Raw genomic sequence first — 17,634 nt, 5'->3', positions numbered from 1 at the left:
GAAAAGAAATAATTAATTACAGATTTTGTATGAAAAATATTCGTTCTTCTTGAGTCACTGTTAAGGACAATCTATGATTGTGTTCTATATAGCACAGAAACCTTTAAAAAATATTTCAGAAAAGTTTCAAGTGAAAAGTGAAACATTTCAGAAACGTTTCCAAATGTTTCTGAGACAGCTTTCAGACAGCTCTGAGATAGCAAAATGTCCGCGATGCTTGCACTTGAAACATTTCTGAAAGTGTACTGAAAGGTTGCTGCAACCTTTCTGAAAACATTCAGAAATGTTTCAAGTGCAAGCATCGCGGACATTTTGCTATCTCAGAGCTGTCTCAGAAATATTTTGAAACGTTTCTGAAATGATTTACTTTTCACTTGAAACATTTCTGAAATATCTCTGAAAGGTTTCTGTGTTATATGGGTGCACTACACGCAGAAAAAGGATTTGTTACCAAATCTAAAATTTTTAGCCATGAAAGATGTGTCTTTAAGACACAATAATAAATAATATCGTAGGCGCCGAGAGCTCACTACGATAGTATAGATTGATCCGTTTTCTGTCACCGTGGTCTGCTTTATGTAGCTTGTGAAGTGTGAATTGCATTACGAGAAAAGCGCCGCGTGCATCACCTAGTGACGGTCTGCGAACAATATATGTGCTGGATTATTTTATAAGAAAGTTTTGAAAGATAACTCAACTGAAAGTTTTCAAGATAGCGTGTGAAAGATGTCAAAAATAACTCAACTGAAAAATTTATTAAATTACTTTATGCGAAAGGTTTCAAAAATAACTTTCTTGAAAGTTTTCAAAATCTATATCATGTGAAAGGTTTTGGAAATAACTCAATTGAAAAGTCTGTAAAAATATGTCAAATAAAATGTTTTAGGGGTAACTCAACTAAAAGTTTCAAATTTATTGCATGTGAAAGATTTCAGAAAAAACTTTTTTGAAAGTTTGTTAAATTGTTTCATGTGAAAGGTTTCAGAAATAATTAAATAGAAAGGTCTGTAAAAATATTTCATACGAAAGGTTTCAGGGATAACGTGTACTGAAAGTTTCGACAAATTCTTTTCATACGGAAGGTTTCAGAAATATTTTTGTTGAAACATTTCAAATGACATATTACAGAATTCTTTCAAAATTATTGCACATGAACTGTGAAAGGTTGAAACCTTTCTGAAAGCTTTCTGAAATAATCTGTGCTATGTGGGGTATTAGTAAAGTTATATTAGTGTAGCATCTGTTATGGTCAAATTTTCATGTGAGTTAAGCCTTCGGCACACGATACGATTTTTCATGCTAGATCGCATACGAGGCGTCTTACTACGTATCCTCATTGGCTTACGATTGGTGACATAATCGTCCGAGCCAATCGCGGCACGTATTAAGATGACTCGTATGCGATCTAGCATGAAAAATCGTATCGTGTGCCGAAGGCTTTCGATTGTACCCAGATAGCACAGGATGTCCTTAGGATCATCCTGAATATGTCCCGGAATGTCCTGGGATCTTGTCACGATATAATATAATATAAAATTGTATTATTGTAAATATTGTATATAAATATTTTATGTATAAATTTGACTTCTAAAGTAAGTTTAGAATGTTAAATTCCATGATAGTATTAATATAAATTAAAATTCTACTCATTTCTTAAGGACATCCTTGGGATGTCCTGAGGATATATGTATTCTAGCTGAAAACGTTATTCTTAAAATATTGTATAAAAAGTTTCATTAGCTACAAAATATCTGAAGATAAACTTAAATATGATGACTGTATAAATACCAAACATTTTAGATAGCACAGAATATTCTGAGAATATAATATCCTGAAAGTCCTCAGGACATCCTAAGACAGTCCTCAGAACATCCTAAGACAGTCTTCAGGACGTCCTAAGACGTCCTAAGATAGTCCTCAAGACATCGTACGAAAAATCTTCAGGACATCCTACGAAAGTCCTCAAGGCATCCTAAAACAGTACTCAAGGACATCCTGGATGTATATTAACTTTTGAAAAAGACGGTAAATTAATATAGCAAGTGAGAAATTTGAGAATATCGTACGTATTTCTGGAATATATTGCAAAATCAAATGTGTAAAAATATCGACTTTAAAGTCAGATTGAATGTCTACACTTATTGAAACAATGTGGCATATTAACAATAATAGATCATACTAATAGGGGAATTTTGTCTATACTTAAATTTTTATGGTGTATATTGATGATAGTTGAGATAAAATTAATTGCACCTAAAATTGAGGATATTCCTGCAATATGTAGGGAGAAAATAGAGAGGTCAACAGAGGCTCCCCTATGAAAAATAAGATGATAGGGGTGGATAAATTGTTCAGCCTGTTCCTACCCCTGAGTTAATGAAACTTCTAAGAAGTAATAGGGTGAGAGAGGGGGGTAGAAGTCAAAATCTTATATTATTTATACGTGGGTAAGCTATATCTAGAGATCCGAGTATGAGTAGTACTAAGAAATTTCCAAAACCTCCAATTATAAATGGTATAACTATAAAGAAAATTATAATAAAGGCATGTCTAGTAACTATTGAGTTAAAAATTTGGTCATTATTAATAATAGATCCGCACGATCCTAATTCTAGGCGAATAATTATATTATTCTTATTGATGATCCGATTATTCCTGACCAGATAGCTAGAATGAAGTATAAAATTCCAATATCTTTATGATTTGTTGAGTAAAGTCATTTATTCATAAATATAAGAGTAAAATGTTATGTCTGATTTAAGTAATAAATTGTAAATTTATTACTTAAAAAGTAAAATTTTCTAACATTAATATTTAAGTATTATAAATATTATAGATTATGCTATAGTTTAAGAGAAACATTAAATTGCAAATTTAATGAAAAAATAGGATTTTTAGTATAAAGTTGGGGGATAAATAGTAGGGTTATTTTAATTTAATATATAAGAGGATTATATTTTTAAGGTTAAGATCTATAAAAATATTTATTTATTAAGCTTAGAGTTTAATATAACTTAAAATCTTAGATTATAAATAAGGTAAGGAAGAGGAATGAGTTTATATATAAAAATGAGTAAGTTTGGAGGTGTGCTAAAGGATTATTATAATTGAGTATTTTGGATTTAAATTTAAATATAAATATTGCATAAATTAATATATTTGTATAGATAAATAATACGAGTAATGATCTTAGTATTAATATGATAAATATAATAAAATAATTAGAGTAAAAAATAAAAGTAAATATTGAGTATCATTTTATATAGAAAAATGGAAAAGGAGGCATTCCTGCAAGATTAAAAATAAAGATTAAGTTTAATATATTAAGTCTGATTTTTATATTATTAAATGAGTAATTAGTAAATAGTTTAAAATAGATTATAATAATGAAAATATTTATTATAGTTAAAGAATAGGATAAGAAGTATTTTAAAAATAATAAAAGATGACATTAAATAATTTTTTTATTCTATTTTATGCAAACGGAGCAAAAACAGTTTTTTTAATCAGTTATTCCACGTGCTATTTCGCGCGCATATGTAAAAATGATTTTAAAAAACTGTAAAACTTTATATTTATTTATAAAAATATAAGTTAACTATATATGTTTTATCCTGACATCATCTATTGTAGAGATCTATAACAAGTATGTATGCATAAACAAAAAGTACTCATGAATCATCACAAAGCGTTAGGATGCGTATGGTCTTCGAAGTCAAGTAACGTTGGCGATAGTTGACACTTAGATGGGTGACCGTTTTCTCGGGTACAGAGATTAAACATACTTTAACTGTACGACTGTTGCTTGGCTGAATCATGTATAGTTTTATTCCTCTTACAAAATTATCGTAGAAATAATTTGAACTTTTAATTTTTTGTTAAAGTTTTTTTTAATTCTCAAAAACTTTTAAAAATACTTAGAAATATTAAAAAATTTTCTAAATTAATCAGAATTTTTTTTTAATTTTTCTGAGAAACGTTTAAATTCTTATAAAAAATCGATGCATTTATCAAAAATCCTAAAAAAAATCTAAAAAATCTGACAAAAAGTGGTCATTATTTGCTATTCCTGAGGATGTCCTAAGGAAATCCTATGGTATCCTTAGGACGTCCAATAGACTGTTCTCAGGATGTCCTGAGAACTAAAAAGTGGCGCTCGTTTGCTATTCCTCAGGATATCCCGAGGACGTCCTGGGATAAAATCAGGACGTCCTCAGGATATCCACGAAGTCCGTCCTGGACGTTCTGAGGACGTCCGTGTGCTATCTGGGTATAGAGAGTATATGTTGTGAACTTGTGTTGATTAACGCATTGTACCCGTGATCCGTGTACTGTAATAATCAAGAACAATAAACTAATTTTTGATTGGGATCAGAAACCCACGTTTTTTAGAAGATTTCTTAATTTTCTTTCACAGCACCCGGTCTCTCAAAAAAGAGATTTAATAATAAATCTTGTAGATAGAGCGTTTCTATTGTCACATCGTGAGTTTCATGAAAAAACCAGGTTTTTATTATTAGAACTTTATTAGATAATGATTATCCACTCGAATTTATTTTTAATATACATAAAATTGGGAGACAGCAAAAATCACGCATTAAAGAACACAAAAATCATATAAGATGAAACACAGACACACAGTCTCTAATAACCGAACATAGGATGCGTCTCAGTCACGAATTTGAGTGGAAGAACATTAAGATCTTGGATACTGAAAGAAATCTCAACAAAATATTATTGTCTGAAATGTTACACATAAAGAGACAAAAGAACAAACTTATTATGTGTGCGTATTAACAGTTATTATTTACATTACGTAATGTTGTTTAGTAGTATTATATAGACAATGTGAAAATCTCTTGAATGATAAACTGATTTGCGCGTGCGCGCGTGTGTGTACATATGAGTTTCAGTTTGGAAAAATAAGTAAATTTTTACGCAAGAAATCTCGATCAAAATTGAGTATGCTAATTTTAATTGGTTGCAATTGTCATCAAAAACATCAATAATTATTCTGTTACACATGGATTGTCGATTTTCCACGGAAAGCGAGATCTGTCCCCTCTTCTCCGGTACTTAAGTTCAGAACTACGTCAATAAATAATTGTTTTGTGTCACATGTGAATGTGTACTTTTATATGAGTATATCTCAAAAACTGTATCGCTGCGTTGCGTTGGTTAGTTTATGAAGGAAAAGTTGATCGGTGTGTACTTTTACCTGTATAATATACATATATTAAGGTCAAGATTTTTGTCGCAATTAATATCTTCTAATCTAAATAATTACCAAAAAATTTTTGCATTTTATTCATAAACATATAAAAAAGCTCAATGTCGCAAATTTTTTTGTTTATTTACAAATATTCTATACTAAAGATATATTTTATTTTTTGTGAGTGATTAAAATAAAAATTTTATTCTCACTTAGTTTATGTCTTATATTCAATATTTCCATAAATAGGGCTTCTAAATGATAAAATTTAAATAAGCCTTATTCGGTTTAGATAGCTTTTTAGCTTAATTGGATTTTAGCTTACCTTGAATTTTTATTTATTATTAATGCTGATACATTACAATAAACGCCAAAAAGGCAATTACAAAGACAGATTAAAAGAGGAAGATGGAAGATAAGGTAAGAATGTGAAATAATTAATTAAACCATTTACCCAAGCATAGATTGCAGAGAAAGCATACATTTATTTACATAGTACATAAGTATTGTAAATTTATGTATAAACAGCGGAAATAATAAATAAGAGTTAATTCCTTGCGATGAGAAACATATTAAAATCTTTTTTTAATTGTTTTTTGTCATTTGTTTAATATTAAAAGGTAATCATTTACATAATTTAAACTTTGAGATGAAATTGTTTAAGAAATACCGTTGTTTGTGATTATATTTTAAATTAAACATGTATAATATGTTTAATTTTATAAATTGATTCTGATTATCGATGCAAAAAGCTAAATAACATAATGCATGCCTCGTGATACTCCCATATTCCGTCTAACTATAACATATTAAATTTTCGTGTTTTAAACAAAAACAGTTAATATGGAAACTTAGAAAACTATAAAATAAGAAACCTCATCGAGACCTAGAACAATCGAATACTCCTATTGCATTTATTTATTGTTTAGTAATAAATATCATTTTATATATATAATAAACAACATTTCTTATTAGTTTTTTAAGTAATTTGACTAGCTCCAACTATATTATTCATTTTATGTATAAAGAAAATGATTTAAAATGATGTTAATTTTTGAATTAAAATATAAAATTGGTTTTATATTTTTATTAAAAAAAATAAATAAATAAAACCAATTTTATATTTTAATTCAAAGATTAATATACCATTTTATAAAATATTTTATTTTTGATTACTATTTTTAACAAAGTTTTGAAAACAAATTTTTGTAATTCTATTCTGTAGTGATGTTAAGGGGATGCTAAACCGTTCGTCAAACTTGATCGAGGTCGATAATATAGAGTTATTTGTGCATGTTATTAATAAAATTTTTGTATTTTTTTATAGATTTCGAAATCTTTTTCCAGAATTAAAGTTTGTGTATTAATATCAGCTTATAAATTTAATTTCATACCAAAAATTTAAAAAATTTTTTCAGATTGCTCTTTTGAGACACGAAATGTTTACCAATGTGTATCGTTTTTATTAAGACGCCTACGCTCAATCTGAAAGCATAGTATTGTTTCTTAATGTTCACTCGTGTGCGGATCTGACTTGATTTATACGTACAAGGTGCACAACTTTTATTACGAGTCAACATTTTGTTACGAGTCCACGCCTGACGCCAACAATTAAAAAAAATTTTTTTTTCGTATAAAATTGTTACGTTTGCACATTGTTATCGTCTATACTTGAATTGTGGAAAAGGATTTTTTATTCTGTAAATGCAATAAAAAGTTGGACATTGGAACAAATTGTACAATTCTGTCGGTAAAAGAGACGACTTTAGGATCCCCTTAATGAAAAATGGTATGTTTAAAAAAAAATTAAAAATATAATACTTTAATAGAAAGTCACAATACATTTGAAACAGATAAGACATAGACAAAAAATAAAACGTATAAGAAAAACTTATCTTAACTTTCCTCATGACATGAATTGAAATAATTTATGTATTACTTGATGAAACAGTCTTTGCATTTTTTATTTCTTGCGTTATTTATTTATTATTAACTAATTCGTTTTGACTAGCTTCTTTCAAAACATTAATAAACGTTTTAATAAAATGCAATAGAAATAATTAAAAATCTTTGAAACAACACTAATACGTTTTTATCCTCTCTTTTAACATGATTAGTAATACTAGTTATTTTTTTTATGTTGCGATTAAAATTTTTCTTTCCCTTCGACAAAAAGCAAACTATATATATTCTGTACGGCGAGAGAGCAGAAACGGAGCAAACAGGTTTTTATCCGATTCGCGCAAAAGTAAAGACCATCACACACAAAGTGACATAACTTGCATATGCATAGCATAAGAGCGCTGAGCCAATGAACATCTTATATAAATCAATATACTCGTATAAATCATTGGTTCAACGGTTTTATGCTATGCTTATGCTACACTATGCATTTTATGTGTGATGGCCCTCCCACAACACAGTCTTGTTGCTCGTACTTTTCATTAGTATCAGCAACAGATAACATGGGATTCACCAGAATATTGATAGTTATTGAAATAGTCCTTGAACAACTTAGTTTCACATTACGAGCATTTTTCCATTAGTATTCACAAAATTTTGCAGTTTTACGATGGCAGAAGCCTAAAATATTATTACATGTTTAGTGACACTGCTATTTCCTTTGAAAAAAAAAAAAATAATAATAAAGTCAGGTAGATAATAACAAATAACCATTTTAGCTAGTTTTCTTTTAGAAAATAAATCGACATAGGCTCGATAGTTGATTTGCCACGATTAAATGGAATATGATATATAGTGTGTATACAATACCTAATCTGACAATGAAATAGTAAGTGTGGGCCCGAGTGTGTTAAGGTGTTACGACGGCATCAAGGCGTTACGCTCTCCCTTCACTCTGTCTTAATCATGCGCGCTATATTTATGCTTTCTTGCCGTACAGAATATAGAAGCATCTTTTTACACCAAATTACACACTTATTCTTAGTTTTCAAAAATTTGCAAGTATTTTTTCTCACAAAAAAATACAATATATTAAGCATTATGTATAATTATTTTTTTACTACATTAATTTGTATCCTGGTTAAGTAATCATAAAATAATGCGATGCAAGTCTCCGACACCAGCAGATCATTAAATGTTCCACCACCCTTGTATTTAATCTGAGTGTTTGTTCCAATTCTCAGATATTTACAAAATAGGAGCATATATTGATCGTCTATTACCTGGAACCTCCAAGTTGGCAGATGTTACAGTAGAACCTAAACTATTCGTTGCTGTACACGAATAAGTCCCAGCATCCTCTGCACAAAAAAATACACGTAAATAACAGAATTATTATTTTTTATGTATTTAAATATAAATATTTTATTAAAGTAATTTGTAAAATAAATAAATGTAATAGGTTCTCTGACAGAAAAAAAACACTCATATATTAAGTGTTTATATTCAAAGAGGGAGGGGGGGGTTCAATTGCCCAAATTCCCAATTGCTTACAGCTTCGTTTGCACACAAATTGTACAAAAAATTTCCGATTGTCGACATTCCCAATTGCCTACATCCTGATTGTCCACACCTTTGTTTGCACATACAAAAACAATTAAAGTGCTAAAATACAATTGCACATGAGATTATTGCGCACATACACATTGCACAACACTATTTCACGCATGTACACTGCACACATGACATTATTGCGCACATGTACATTGTACACATGATACTATTGCACTCACTCTGTAAACAGGAGAGAGATGTGGGTGGACCATCCGTTGCGTGGAAAATTGCAAGCCCATGTGATTCAGTATAAGCGTGAATGTTTTGATGTGTACAAGCATAATAGTAGCATGTATGCAATATGCATGTGCGCAATAATGTCATGTGTGCAATAGTGTGATGCGTGCAATGTGTATGTGCGCAACATGACCATGTGTGCAATGCGTTTATGTGCAATAATGTCATATGTGCAATGTGTATGAGCGAAGAGTGTAAGATTGGAGTAAGAATTCTCTTTAACAATAAGTCCGGGTCCACTGCATTTTGGATATCTCACTGGAGTCCTAGGAACCAAGAGGCTTCAAAAGATTAGTCGATAGAGTTTGAAGAATCACAGCTATCCACTCTTAATTCAATTCAGCCAAGAAGTAAGACACAAAATTAAATTTGAACCAAGGTCTCTCTCTTTCTTAAATAACTTAATTGAGTCATAGTTGAAGATAGTTTCTTCCAGATTCCAAGACAAAGTCGTTAAAACGAGAGTTGGTTCGGCGGAGTCAGGCGGGCCTGTGCTTTTTTGGACAAGGAGAAAATATCTTAATAGTTTAAGGTTCACTTATCCATACATCCTCGAATACAATTCATTCATCCACATATTCCCAAAGAACTTGAATGTGATCCTCGGTCATCCATACAGACTTTTTTAATAATTTTTTCTCGCCGCCTACCACCACTTTAGAAACAATAAAATGAGCAATATGCCTCCTTGTCTTTAAATTTATTATTTATTTCCTAAAAATTAATTAAAGTAAATAAATTGAAATCTTTGTAATCTGCGATCTCAGCAAATTAATAATGTCCAAATACACAATATAGTTGCTCTAAACTATATTATATTCGAAACCACACAAATGTATTTTGATTATGCCATCACTTTGTAAATTCGTAAATTATTAAGTAAAGTAAATGATAAACAGACGACTTTAACTTTTTAACTTGTGTTTTAAATATCAATCTTTGTAATTTTAAAAATAAACACATGTAAAAATAAACGTATAAGAATACTTATGTTAAGTTTCAAACAATTTTCTATTAATTTGAATTTCAAGTGACCTCCCTCTTCTTCTTAAACAGAAATTGCACGCAATTAATTCCCGAGTTAAACCTATTGAATGTATATGTATATGTAAACTGTCCTACCAGCACACTGTTGGAAGGTGCCATCTGCTAATCTAAGAGCTATTGTCTATTGGCAACCCTGTTTTTCTTTCTCGATCTCTAGGGAGTTTTTTTTCTAGAGTTGGTTATATAGCTCGGCCCCTTGCTGTCCGAGACTGAACGAAGTGTCGTTTAATAAAGTTCTAATAAAGTTCGGTTCTTTTGATAATATCTGTGTTCTTTTCATAGCCGATTACCATACCATCACAGGTTATGGGCCCAGCTACGCTTTGAAATTGCATTGAGTATTTTTTTTTCTCTTTTTGTGATTTTTTGTTCGGATCGGCATCGAGACGTCTAGAAGTCAATAGACACAGGTTAAGAAATGGCCGACAGCGGACAGCAACAAGGAGATGATTACAGTCGAGTTGCGACAAGCATTCGCAAGTTGGGAAGCGATGATCAGTGGGAAACGTGGAAGTGGCAAATAGAGCTTTGTTTGAAAGAATAGTGTCTTTATACAATCGTGGATAGAACTCGTTCGTGTCCGGCACCGCCAGAAGGCGACGCGGAACCGTCAGACGCGTACAAACGCTGGCAACGCGACAATGCGCGCGCGGCGCGTATAATCGGTACAGCACTCGAAGAAGACGCTGTCATGCACGTTCGTAAGAAAACTGATGCTAAAGGAATCTGGGATACGCTATTATCAGTGTTCGAACAATCGTCCCTGCAGAGGTTATACACACTGTTCGACAGCTTCTTCGAAATCTCGAAAGATGATGCTACTTCTGTTACAAAGCATACTTCACGATTAGCGAACGTGTTCGATGACATTCTTCAAGAATTACAGAAAAAGAACGTAAATGCCACACTCTCACTCTCGCTGCTTCATCATCGTATATTCAAAACGCTCGAGCCAGAATATCAATATTATCGTTCGACTTGGTACCGCGTTCCGGAAAACGAGCAAACGACAAAGCTTCTCATCGAGAATTTGCGTTCAATTGAAAGTTCATTAGTGACACATGCAACGCAGCAAACAGCCGGTTTTTTCCACGCAAAATCGAAACCTCAAAATCGATCGAAGAATCAACACAAATCGGCAATAGATACTTCTTCAGTAACTGAAAAGAAAAAAAAACGTTCGTGTAATTATTGTAAGAAAATCGGACATATTATCGCAAATTGTCAAAAAAGAATCGCCGCAGAACAGAGAGCAACGACTGCCAATGCCAATAACAATAATAACAACAAGAGTTTCGACACCAGCTCAAAAGATAACAGCAAACCAAGTACGTTTTTAGCTACCGGATTGACAGTCAATACAAACTTTATTTCAGCTGATTCCTGGATTTCGGACTCTGGTACAACAAATCATATGACTGCAAATAAACAACACTTCGCTACGTTTGAAAGGTTCCCGATTCCTCAACGTATTGAAACCGCTGGTAAGGAGTGCATTCTCGCATATGGGTCTGGCAATGTCAATGTGGAAGTGTGCATTGGAAACACGTGGTCGCCTGCCCTTTTAGAAAACGTCTGGTATGTGCCAGACGCTCGTCATCAACTTTTCTCCATTCGACAAGCTGCTGAGGGTGGAAATAAAGTTATATTCGACTCTGATGGTGTAAAAATTCGACGTGACCGTAAAATTGTTGCAACTGGTAAGCTAGAACAGTCCGTTTACGTTATGAACATGCGCGTTCGTGCCCCAAGCTTGCAAGTAGAAGCTAACTTTGCTACAACTGAAGATCAGCTGCAGGGATGGCATGAACGGCTCGGCCATCAGGATAAGCGTCACGTACGCGATGTACTATCTCGTCACGGTATTTCGGTCAGATGCTCGGACACTGCATCATTCTGTGACGGTTGTGTTCTTGGCAAATCGCATCGCAAACCGTTCCGCGCGCGTCCAAGTCGTCCGCAAGTTGTCGGCGAATTGATCAACGCCGATGTAAATGGACCAATGTCCGTCGACTCGATTAACGGTTTTCGTTATTACGTAATCTTCAAAGATGACTTCTCGCGTTTCGTTCTTATATTTTTTATGAAAGAAAAATCAGAAGTAGCTACGCATCTAGAAACATTTCTGAATGAGTGCGAAACAGCGGGACATAAGGTGAAAGCTTTTCGTTCAGACGGCGGTCGCGAATTTGACTATGTTGATGTGCAAAGACAATTAAATAAACGTGGTATCAAGTTTCGCATGACGTGCCCGTATACACCTGAGTAAAATGGTGTTGCAGAACAATCAAATCGGCATGTTGTTGAACTGGCTCGTTCAATGCTTTTGGTTAGTAAATTGTCGAAATCGTTTTGGGCTCATGCGTGTGACACAGCCGCGTTTTTGATTAATCGGACGGGAAAATCAAGTATTCCGAGCAAAACGCCATTTGAATTATGGTCCGGCAAATTATTTGACAGTTTCAATTACTTAAGAATTTTTGGTTCAGAGTGTTATGTTAACATTCCAAAGAATTTTCGCTCTAAGTTCGATGACAAAGCCGTCTTCGGCCACTTTATTGGCTACGTGAATGAGAAAGATGGTTACAGAGTCTGGGTACCATCGAAACATCGCGTAATGAAATCCCGCAATGTTGATTTTTGCCCCGAAAAATTATGTACCACAAATAATTCAATTGAACTCGATTTCCACAGTTCATCAGAGGAGAACAGTGATTATGAAGAGGAAAAACAAAGTGTCTCAGGCAAGAACTACATCCCTGAAAAAAAAGGAATCTCTCTAGAAAACGATGATGCAAGATCAGGTACTATTCGAAAGAGCGATGACATCCCAGAAAAAGCTCCAAGTTCACGCCCCGTTCGCACGATTCGACAACCAGTAAGGCTCGATGACTATGAAGTAGGCTATTAATCTCACAAGTTATCGAACAGTCAAACACACATGGCGTTAGCATGCTTAACTGAAGCTGTTCAACAAGACCTTGAGCCAACCAACTTTGATGATGCCATGAAGAGTCAACATTCTGATCAATGGTTGTGTGCTATGAAAGAAGAGATGAATGCTTTTGAGGAGAATGAAACCTGGGATTTAGTACCATTGCCACCGGGTAAACGTGCTATCGACAATCGTTGGGTACTTCGTGTGAAATACAAATCAAATGGTGCAATCGACCGATATCGAGCCCGTTTGGTCGTCCGTGGAATATTCCAGCGAGCAGAACTTGATTACGACGAAACTTTTAGTTCTGTAGCTCGTTATGACTCAATTCATCAACTCAAAAACATCGTGCCCTAATTGCAACTGCAGCTGAAGAAAAACTGGCTCTTGGCCAATTTGACGTAAGAACCGCGTTTTTCTACGGTAAAATCGACACGGATATCTATATGACTCAACCACAAGATTTCGACGACGGGTCAGGTCGTGTTTGTTGTCTGAAGAAATCTGTATACGGGCTTAAACAATCACCTTGTTGCAACAATAGGTTTTACTCATTCATGGAAGAAAACGGATTCACACGATCAACGGCAGACCCTTGCATATATATTCGACAAAACCAATCAGAAAAATTATTGGTTGCAATCTACGTCGACGACGGCCTTATCGCTGGATCTACACAAGATGCTGTCAACTCATTTTTAAAATTACTAGCCTCGGAGTTTAAAATCACTATAGGATGCCTCGACTCATTTTTGGGTATACAAATTCAACAACGTTTTATTCCAGTCTATTCGTGTCACAATTATCTTACGTTGAGAAGACTCTGCAACGTTTCAACATGACTGACTGCAATTCGATAAAAACGCCTGCTGAGAACCAACAACCAGACGAAACAACCAACGGTCCTCTCGACAGCTCCATTCCTTATCGCTCTGCTGTGGGCTGTCTGATGTATCTGGCTTGTGCCACTCGTCCGGATATAGCGTACGCGATATCAAAGATTGCTAGATCAATGGCTAAACCAACGATTTTTGACTGGATCTCCGTTAAGCAGATATTTAGATATCTTCGAGGTACCCCTAATCTTGGTCTACACTACACTTCGACTGGTGGTGGGCTTTGTGCCTACTCAGATGCAGACTTTGCAGGTGATCTCAATACACGAAGATCAACAAACGGCTTCGTCTCCCTTATATGCGGTGGTACCGCAGTATTATGGACCTCTCAATTACAAAAGTCTGTTGCACTCTCCACTACGGAAGCAGAGTTTGTTGCCGCTAGCGAAGGATCAAAGGAACTCGTGTGGCTTAAAAGACTGATAGCTGAAATTAAAGGAAACAATGACATTCCTGTGCTGTTTATGGATAATGCAAGTGCAATTAAATTGACAAAGAACCACGAATTTCACAAACGTTCTAAGCATATAGAAGTTCGTTATTATTTTGTTCGTGAGCTATATCGAAGAGGTGAAATCGATGTTGAATTCGTGCGTTCAGAAGAACAACTAGGTGACATGTTCACAAAACCGCTAAACTCTATCAAATTTAAAGATATGTGTACTAAAATAGGACTTTGTAAGTAGTTTAGTTTAAGGGGCAGTATTGAAGGTATATGTATATGTAAACTGTCCTACCAGTATGGCACACTGTTGGGAGGTGCCATCTGCTAATCTAAGAGCTATTGTCTATTGGCAACCCTGTTTTTCTTTCTCGATCTCTAGGGAGTTTTTTTTTCTAGAGTTGGTTATATAGCTCGGCCCCTTGCTGTCCGAGACTGAACAAACTGTCGTTTAATAAAGTTCTAATAAAGTTCGGTTCTTTTGATAATATCTGTGTTCTTTTCATAGCCGATTACCATACCATCACAAAACCAATTAAATTTACTGACTCAAAGCTTGGACCGACGGATGCTAGTCCACGGAAGAAGAACCCTTCAAGCATCCTGTTAGGACGTTGACTCAAGATTCCAGGTTATAAAAGGGAACCATTGATTTGTGGCATGCGTTCTTAAAATGTGACCACGGGCAAAGGTTTTGTTTACATATTTCCCTGCCTTACTTTTTCCTTCGCCTTTCATAAAATAAAATTTCTTTCTTAAAAACAGGATGTAACAGTAGACTCTATCAAATGTTGTAGTTTATTTATTGACTTGTATATCCAGCTTATTCTTATTCTTCAATCTGTATATTATTCTCAACTTGATGTGGGTATTAACTTATCAAGCTCTCTCTTCAAATAAATAACAAATTATTTCTCAAGTTGAGAATAATACTGAAGTTAATTCTTAAGTTGAAATTTATACTCAAGTTAAGTTACTAAGCTATATTAAATTTGAGTGTCCAAAACAAACATTAGAATTGAGTATTATTTTCAATGTTATTTCCAATATCTTTTTGAATGTCCGTAAAAGTTAGTAAAATATAAAGTAAAACTGAGCAAAATGTGTCGTACCAGGTAAAGCTTTTAGTAGGGTAAGACGACAAACTCCGTTTCGATATTGGACTTCGTGACTGTCAGAATTTTCGACAATTCTACGATCTTTTGACCAAAGGATATTGGGCTGTGGTTCAGCTTGCACAATACATTCGAATCTTGCTGGTTGTCCGCTTACTACAGCAATATCTTTTAGTGGCTGTAATAATGATCAAAATTTCTTTTTTTAGAATAATTGTTTTACAAGTAATATTATTTTTAAAATTAATAAAAAATTTTAACATTATCAATATAAGTTCAACAGTATTACCGTAATGAATATAGGAGCCTTCTTCGGTAATATTTCGAGATAAGGCTGAATTATTTCTTTACTTGATGATACTCCGTTACTAATTGGCCAAGGAGAACCTACAATTTTTAATGAAATTTAACGAAAGAAATATAATAATATGTGAGTGGGTTTCAATTGCCTACATTCTCCGTTATCTACAGCTTCGTTTGCACACAAATTTTGCAGAAATTCTCGATTGCCGATGTTGCCAACTACCTACATCCCGATTGCTTACGGCTTGGTTTGCACACATGAAAACAATTAAAGTGTAAAAGTACAATTGCACACATGATACTATTGCGCCCACATACATTGCACACATGACACTGTTGCACATATACAAACTCATGTGGTGCAGTACAAACATGGACATCATTTCCCATTGTAAGCACGGAGGAGGTGTGGGTGAACCTCGCTTTGCGTGGAAAGTCGCAACTCATATGGTGCAGTAATAACGTAGACGTTTCGATGTGTATGAGCGCAATAATATCATCCCAGTGAACACAGTAATATAGCAGCAGTGTAACAGCAATGTAACCGAATATAACAGGTTACGTTACTCTAAAATTACACGTAACTTACATGTAAGTTACAATTTCCGACTCAGCAATATAACATGTTATAATTACATGTTATCTAACCGTTACACAACAGTTACAAAGAAAAATAAAATAAAATAAAAATTTCATTTTTTTGAAATTATTTTTATCAACAGCACATACTACATTTAGAATAAATTTTTATTAATTAATTAAATTTAAATTATGTTATTTTTTATTTTATTCTTACTTGCCGCTGCTAGGTTTGAACCCGGGACCTTAGGATTACGAACCTTGTACTCTACCTGCTACGCCAATTTGACTCATTGATATGGGTACTTGTTATTGTCTACATATACCTATATGTAAACTGACGCGACTATATTATTTTTTATAAAAGCAATTAAATTTTGCAAAACATATTAAAAATAAATAGCATTAATTTATTTACTTATTAATTTCATTGTTAAATTTATCTTTTTCCATAACCTTAATAATTTGATGGAAATTGCGATCTATTTAGCACTAATCTTTGAAGCGTTCAAATGATTAATTAGATGGTTAACTATATAGATCGTAATTCTAAGAAAAATTGAATAGTATACATTTATTATTCTGTTTTTGTTCAGCACATGATGAATTTAGATTTTGTGCATTTTTTGTGCGCAGTAATTGTAGACAAACCGTTATTTTTGAAAACATTATTTTTATAATAATTTTTTTTATTATCAAATAGATCTGTCATTCAGGATGTTATAATGTTGTCTGATTTCTGAGTCAACTACGACGCATCGTTGCGTAATAACATTGATACGAACGTGTTATGTTACGATTATACAATTTTTATTGAATAACTGTAACGCCAAAACGATGTATAACAGCTAGATCACTTGCGTATAACAAATATTACGTAACAGGTTATTTCCATGTCATATAGCACCTACATATCACAAGAATAACAATATTAAATTACATGTAACTTCCACGTTATATTGCCACTATAAAATGTGTTCACTGGGATGTGTGCAATGTGCATGTACGCAATAATGTGTGCAATCGTACTTTCGCACTTTAATTATTTTCGTGTGTGCAAATGAAGTTTAAGCAATCGGAAATTTCAACAAAATTTGTTTTATGCAAACGAAGCAATAGGCAATCGGGACTATCCTTTCCTTACGGAAAAAACACTCTAATTTTGAGAGTTTACACTCAAAATTGAGTGTTAATACTTGATTTTGGGAGTTTACTCTCAAATTTAGGTGTATACGCTCAAATCTTGAGTATTTACACTAAAGATTGAGTGTTTATACTCGATTATTGAGTGTGTACACCCAATAATTGAGTGTTCATACTAAAGTTTGAATTTAAATACTGAATATTTA

At 33.3% G+C, this 17,634-nt stretch overlaps 1 protein-coding gene across 7 annotated transcripts in view; it reads right to left on the bottom strand.

The window, feature by feature from the left end:
• Positions 1–4,532: 4,532 nt before the first annotated feature.
• The window catches only part of LOC105840013 (muscle M-line assembly protein unc-89), a 165,645-nt gene continuing 152,543 nt past the window's right edge, over positions 4,533–17,634 (bottom strand). For 6 of the 7 annotated variants that reach the window (XM_012686715.2, XM_012686719.2, XM_012686720.2 and 3 more), the window contains 4 exons: positions 15,693–15,790; positions 15,401–15,581; positions 8,398–8,475; positions 4,533–4,711 (listed from right to left, as the gene is read on the bottom strand). In XM_012686715.2, the coding sequence (XP_012542169.2) occupies positions 4,674–4,711; positions 8,398–8,475; positions 15,401–15,581; positions 15,693–15,790 (395 nt within the window). In that variant the 3' untranslated portion in view covers positions 4,533–4,673. Of the gene's footprint in view, positions 5,219–8,397; positions 8,476–15,400; positions 15,582–15,692; positions 15,791–17,634 lie in introns of all 7 variants that reach the window. The other variant, XM_028192292.2, reaches the window with a different exon arrangement.

Source organism: Monomorium pharaonis, chromosome 6, assembly GCF_013373865.1.
Source record: "Monomorium pharaonis isolate MP-MQ-018 chromosome 6, ASM1337386v2, whole genome shotgun sequence".
Taxonomy (NCBI): Eukaryota; Metazoa; Arthropoda; class Insecta; order Hymenoptera; family Formicidae; genus Monomorium; species Monomorium pharaonis.
This window is presented reverse-complemented; position numbering and strand designations above follow the sequence as displayed.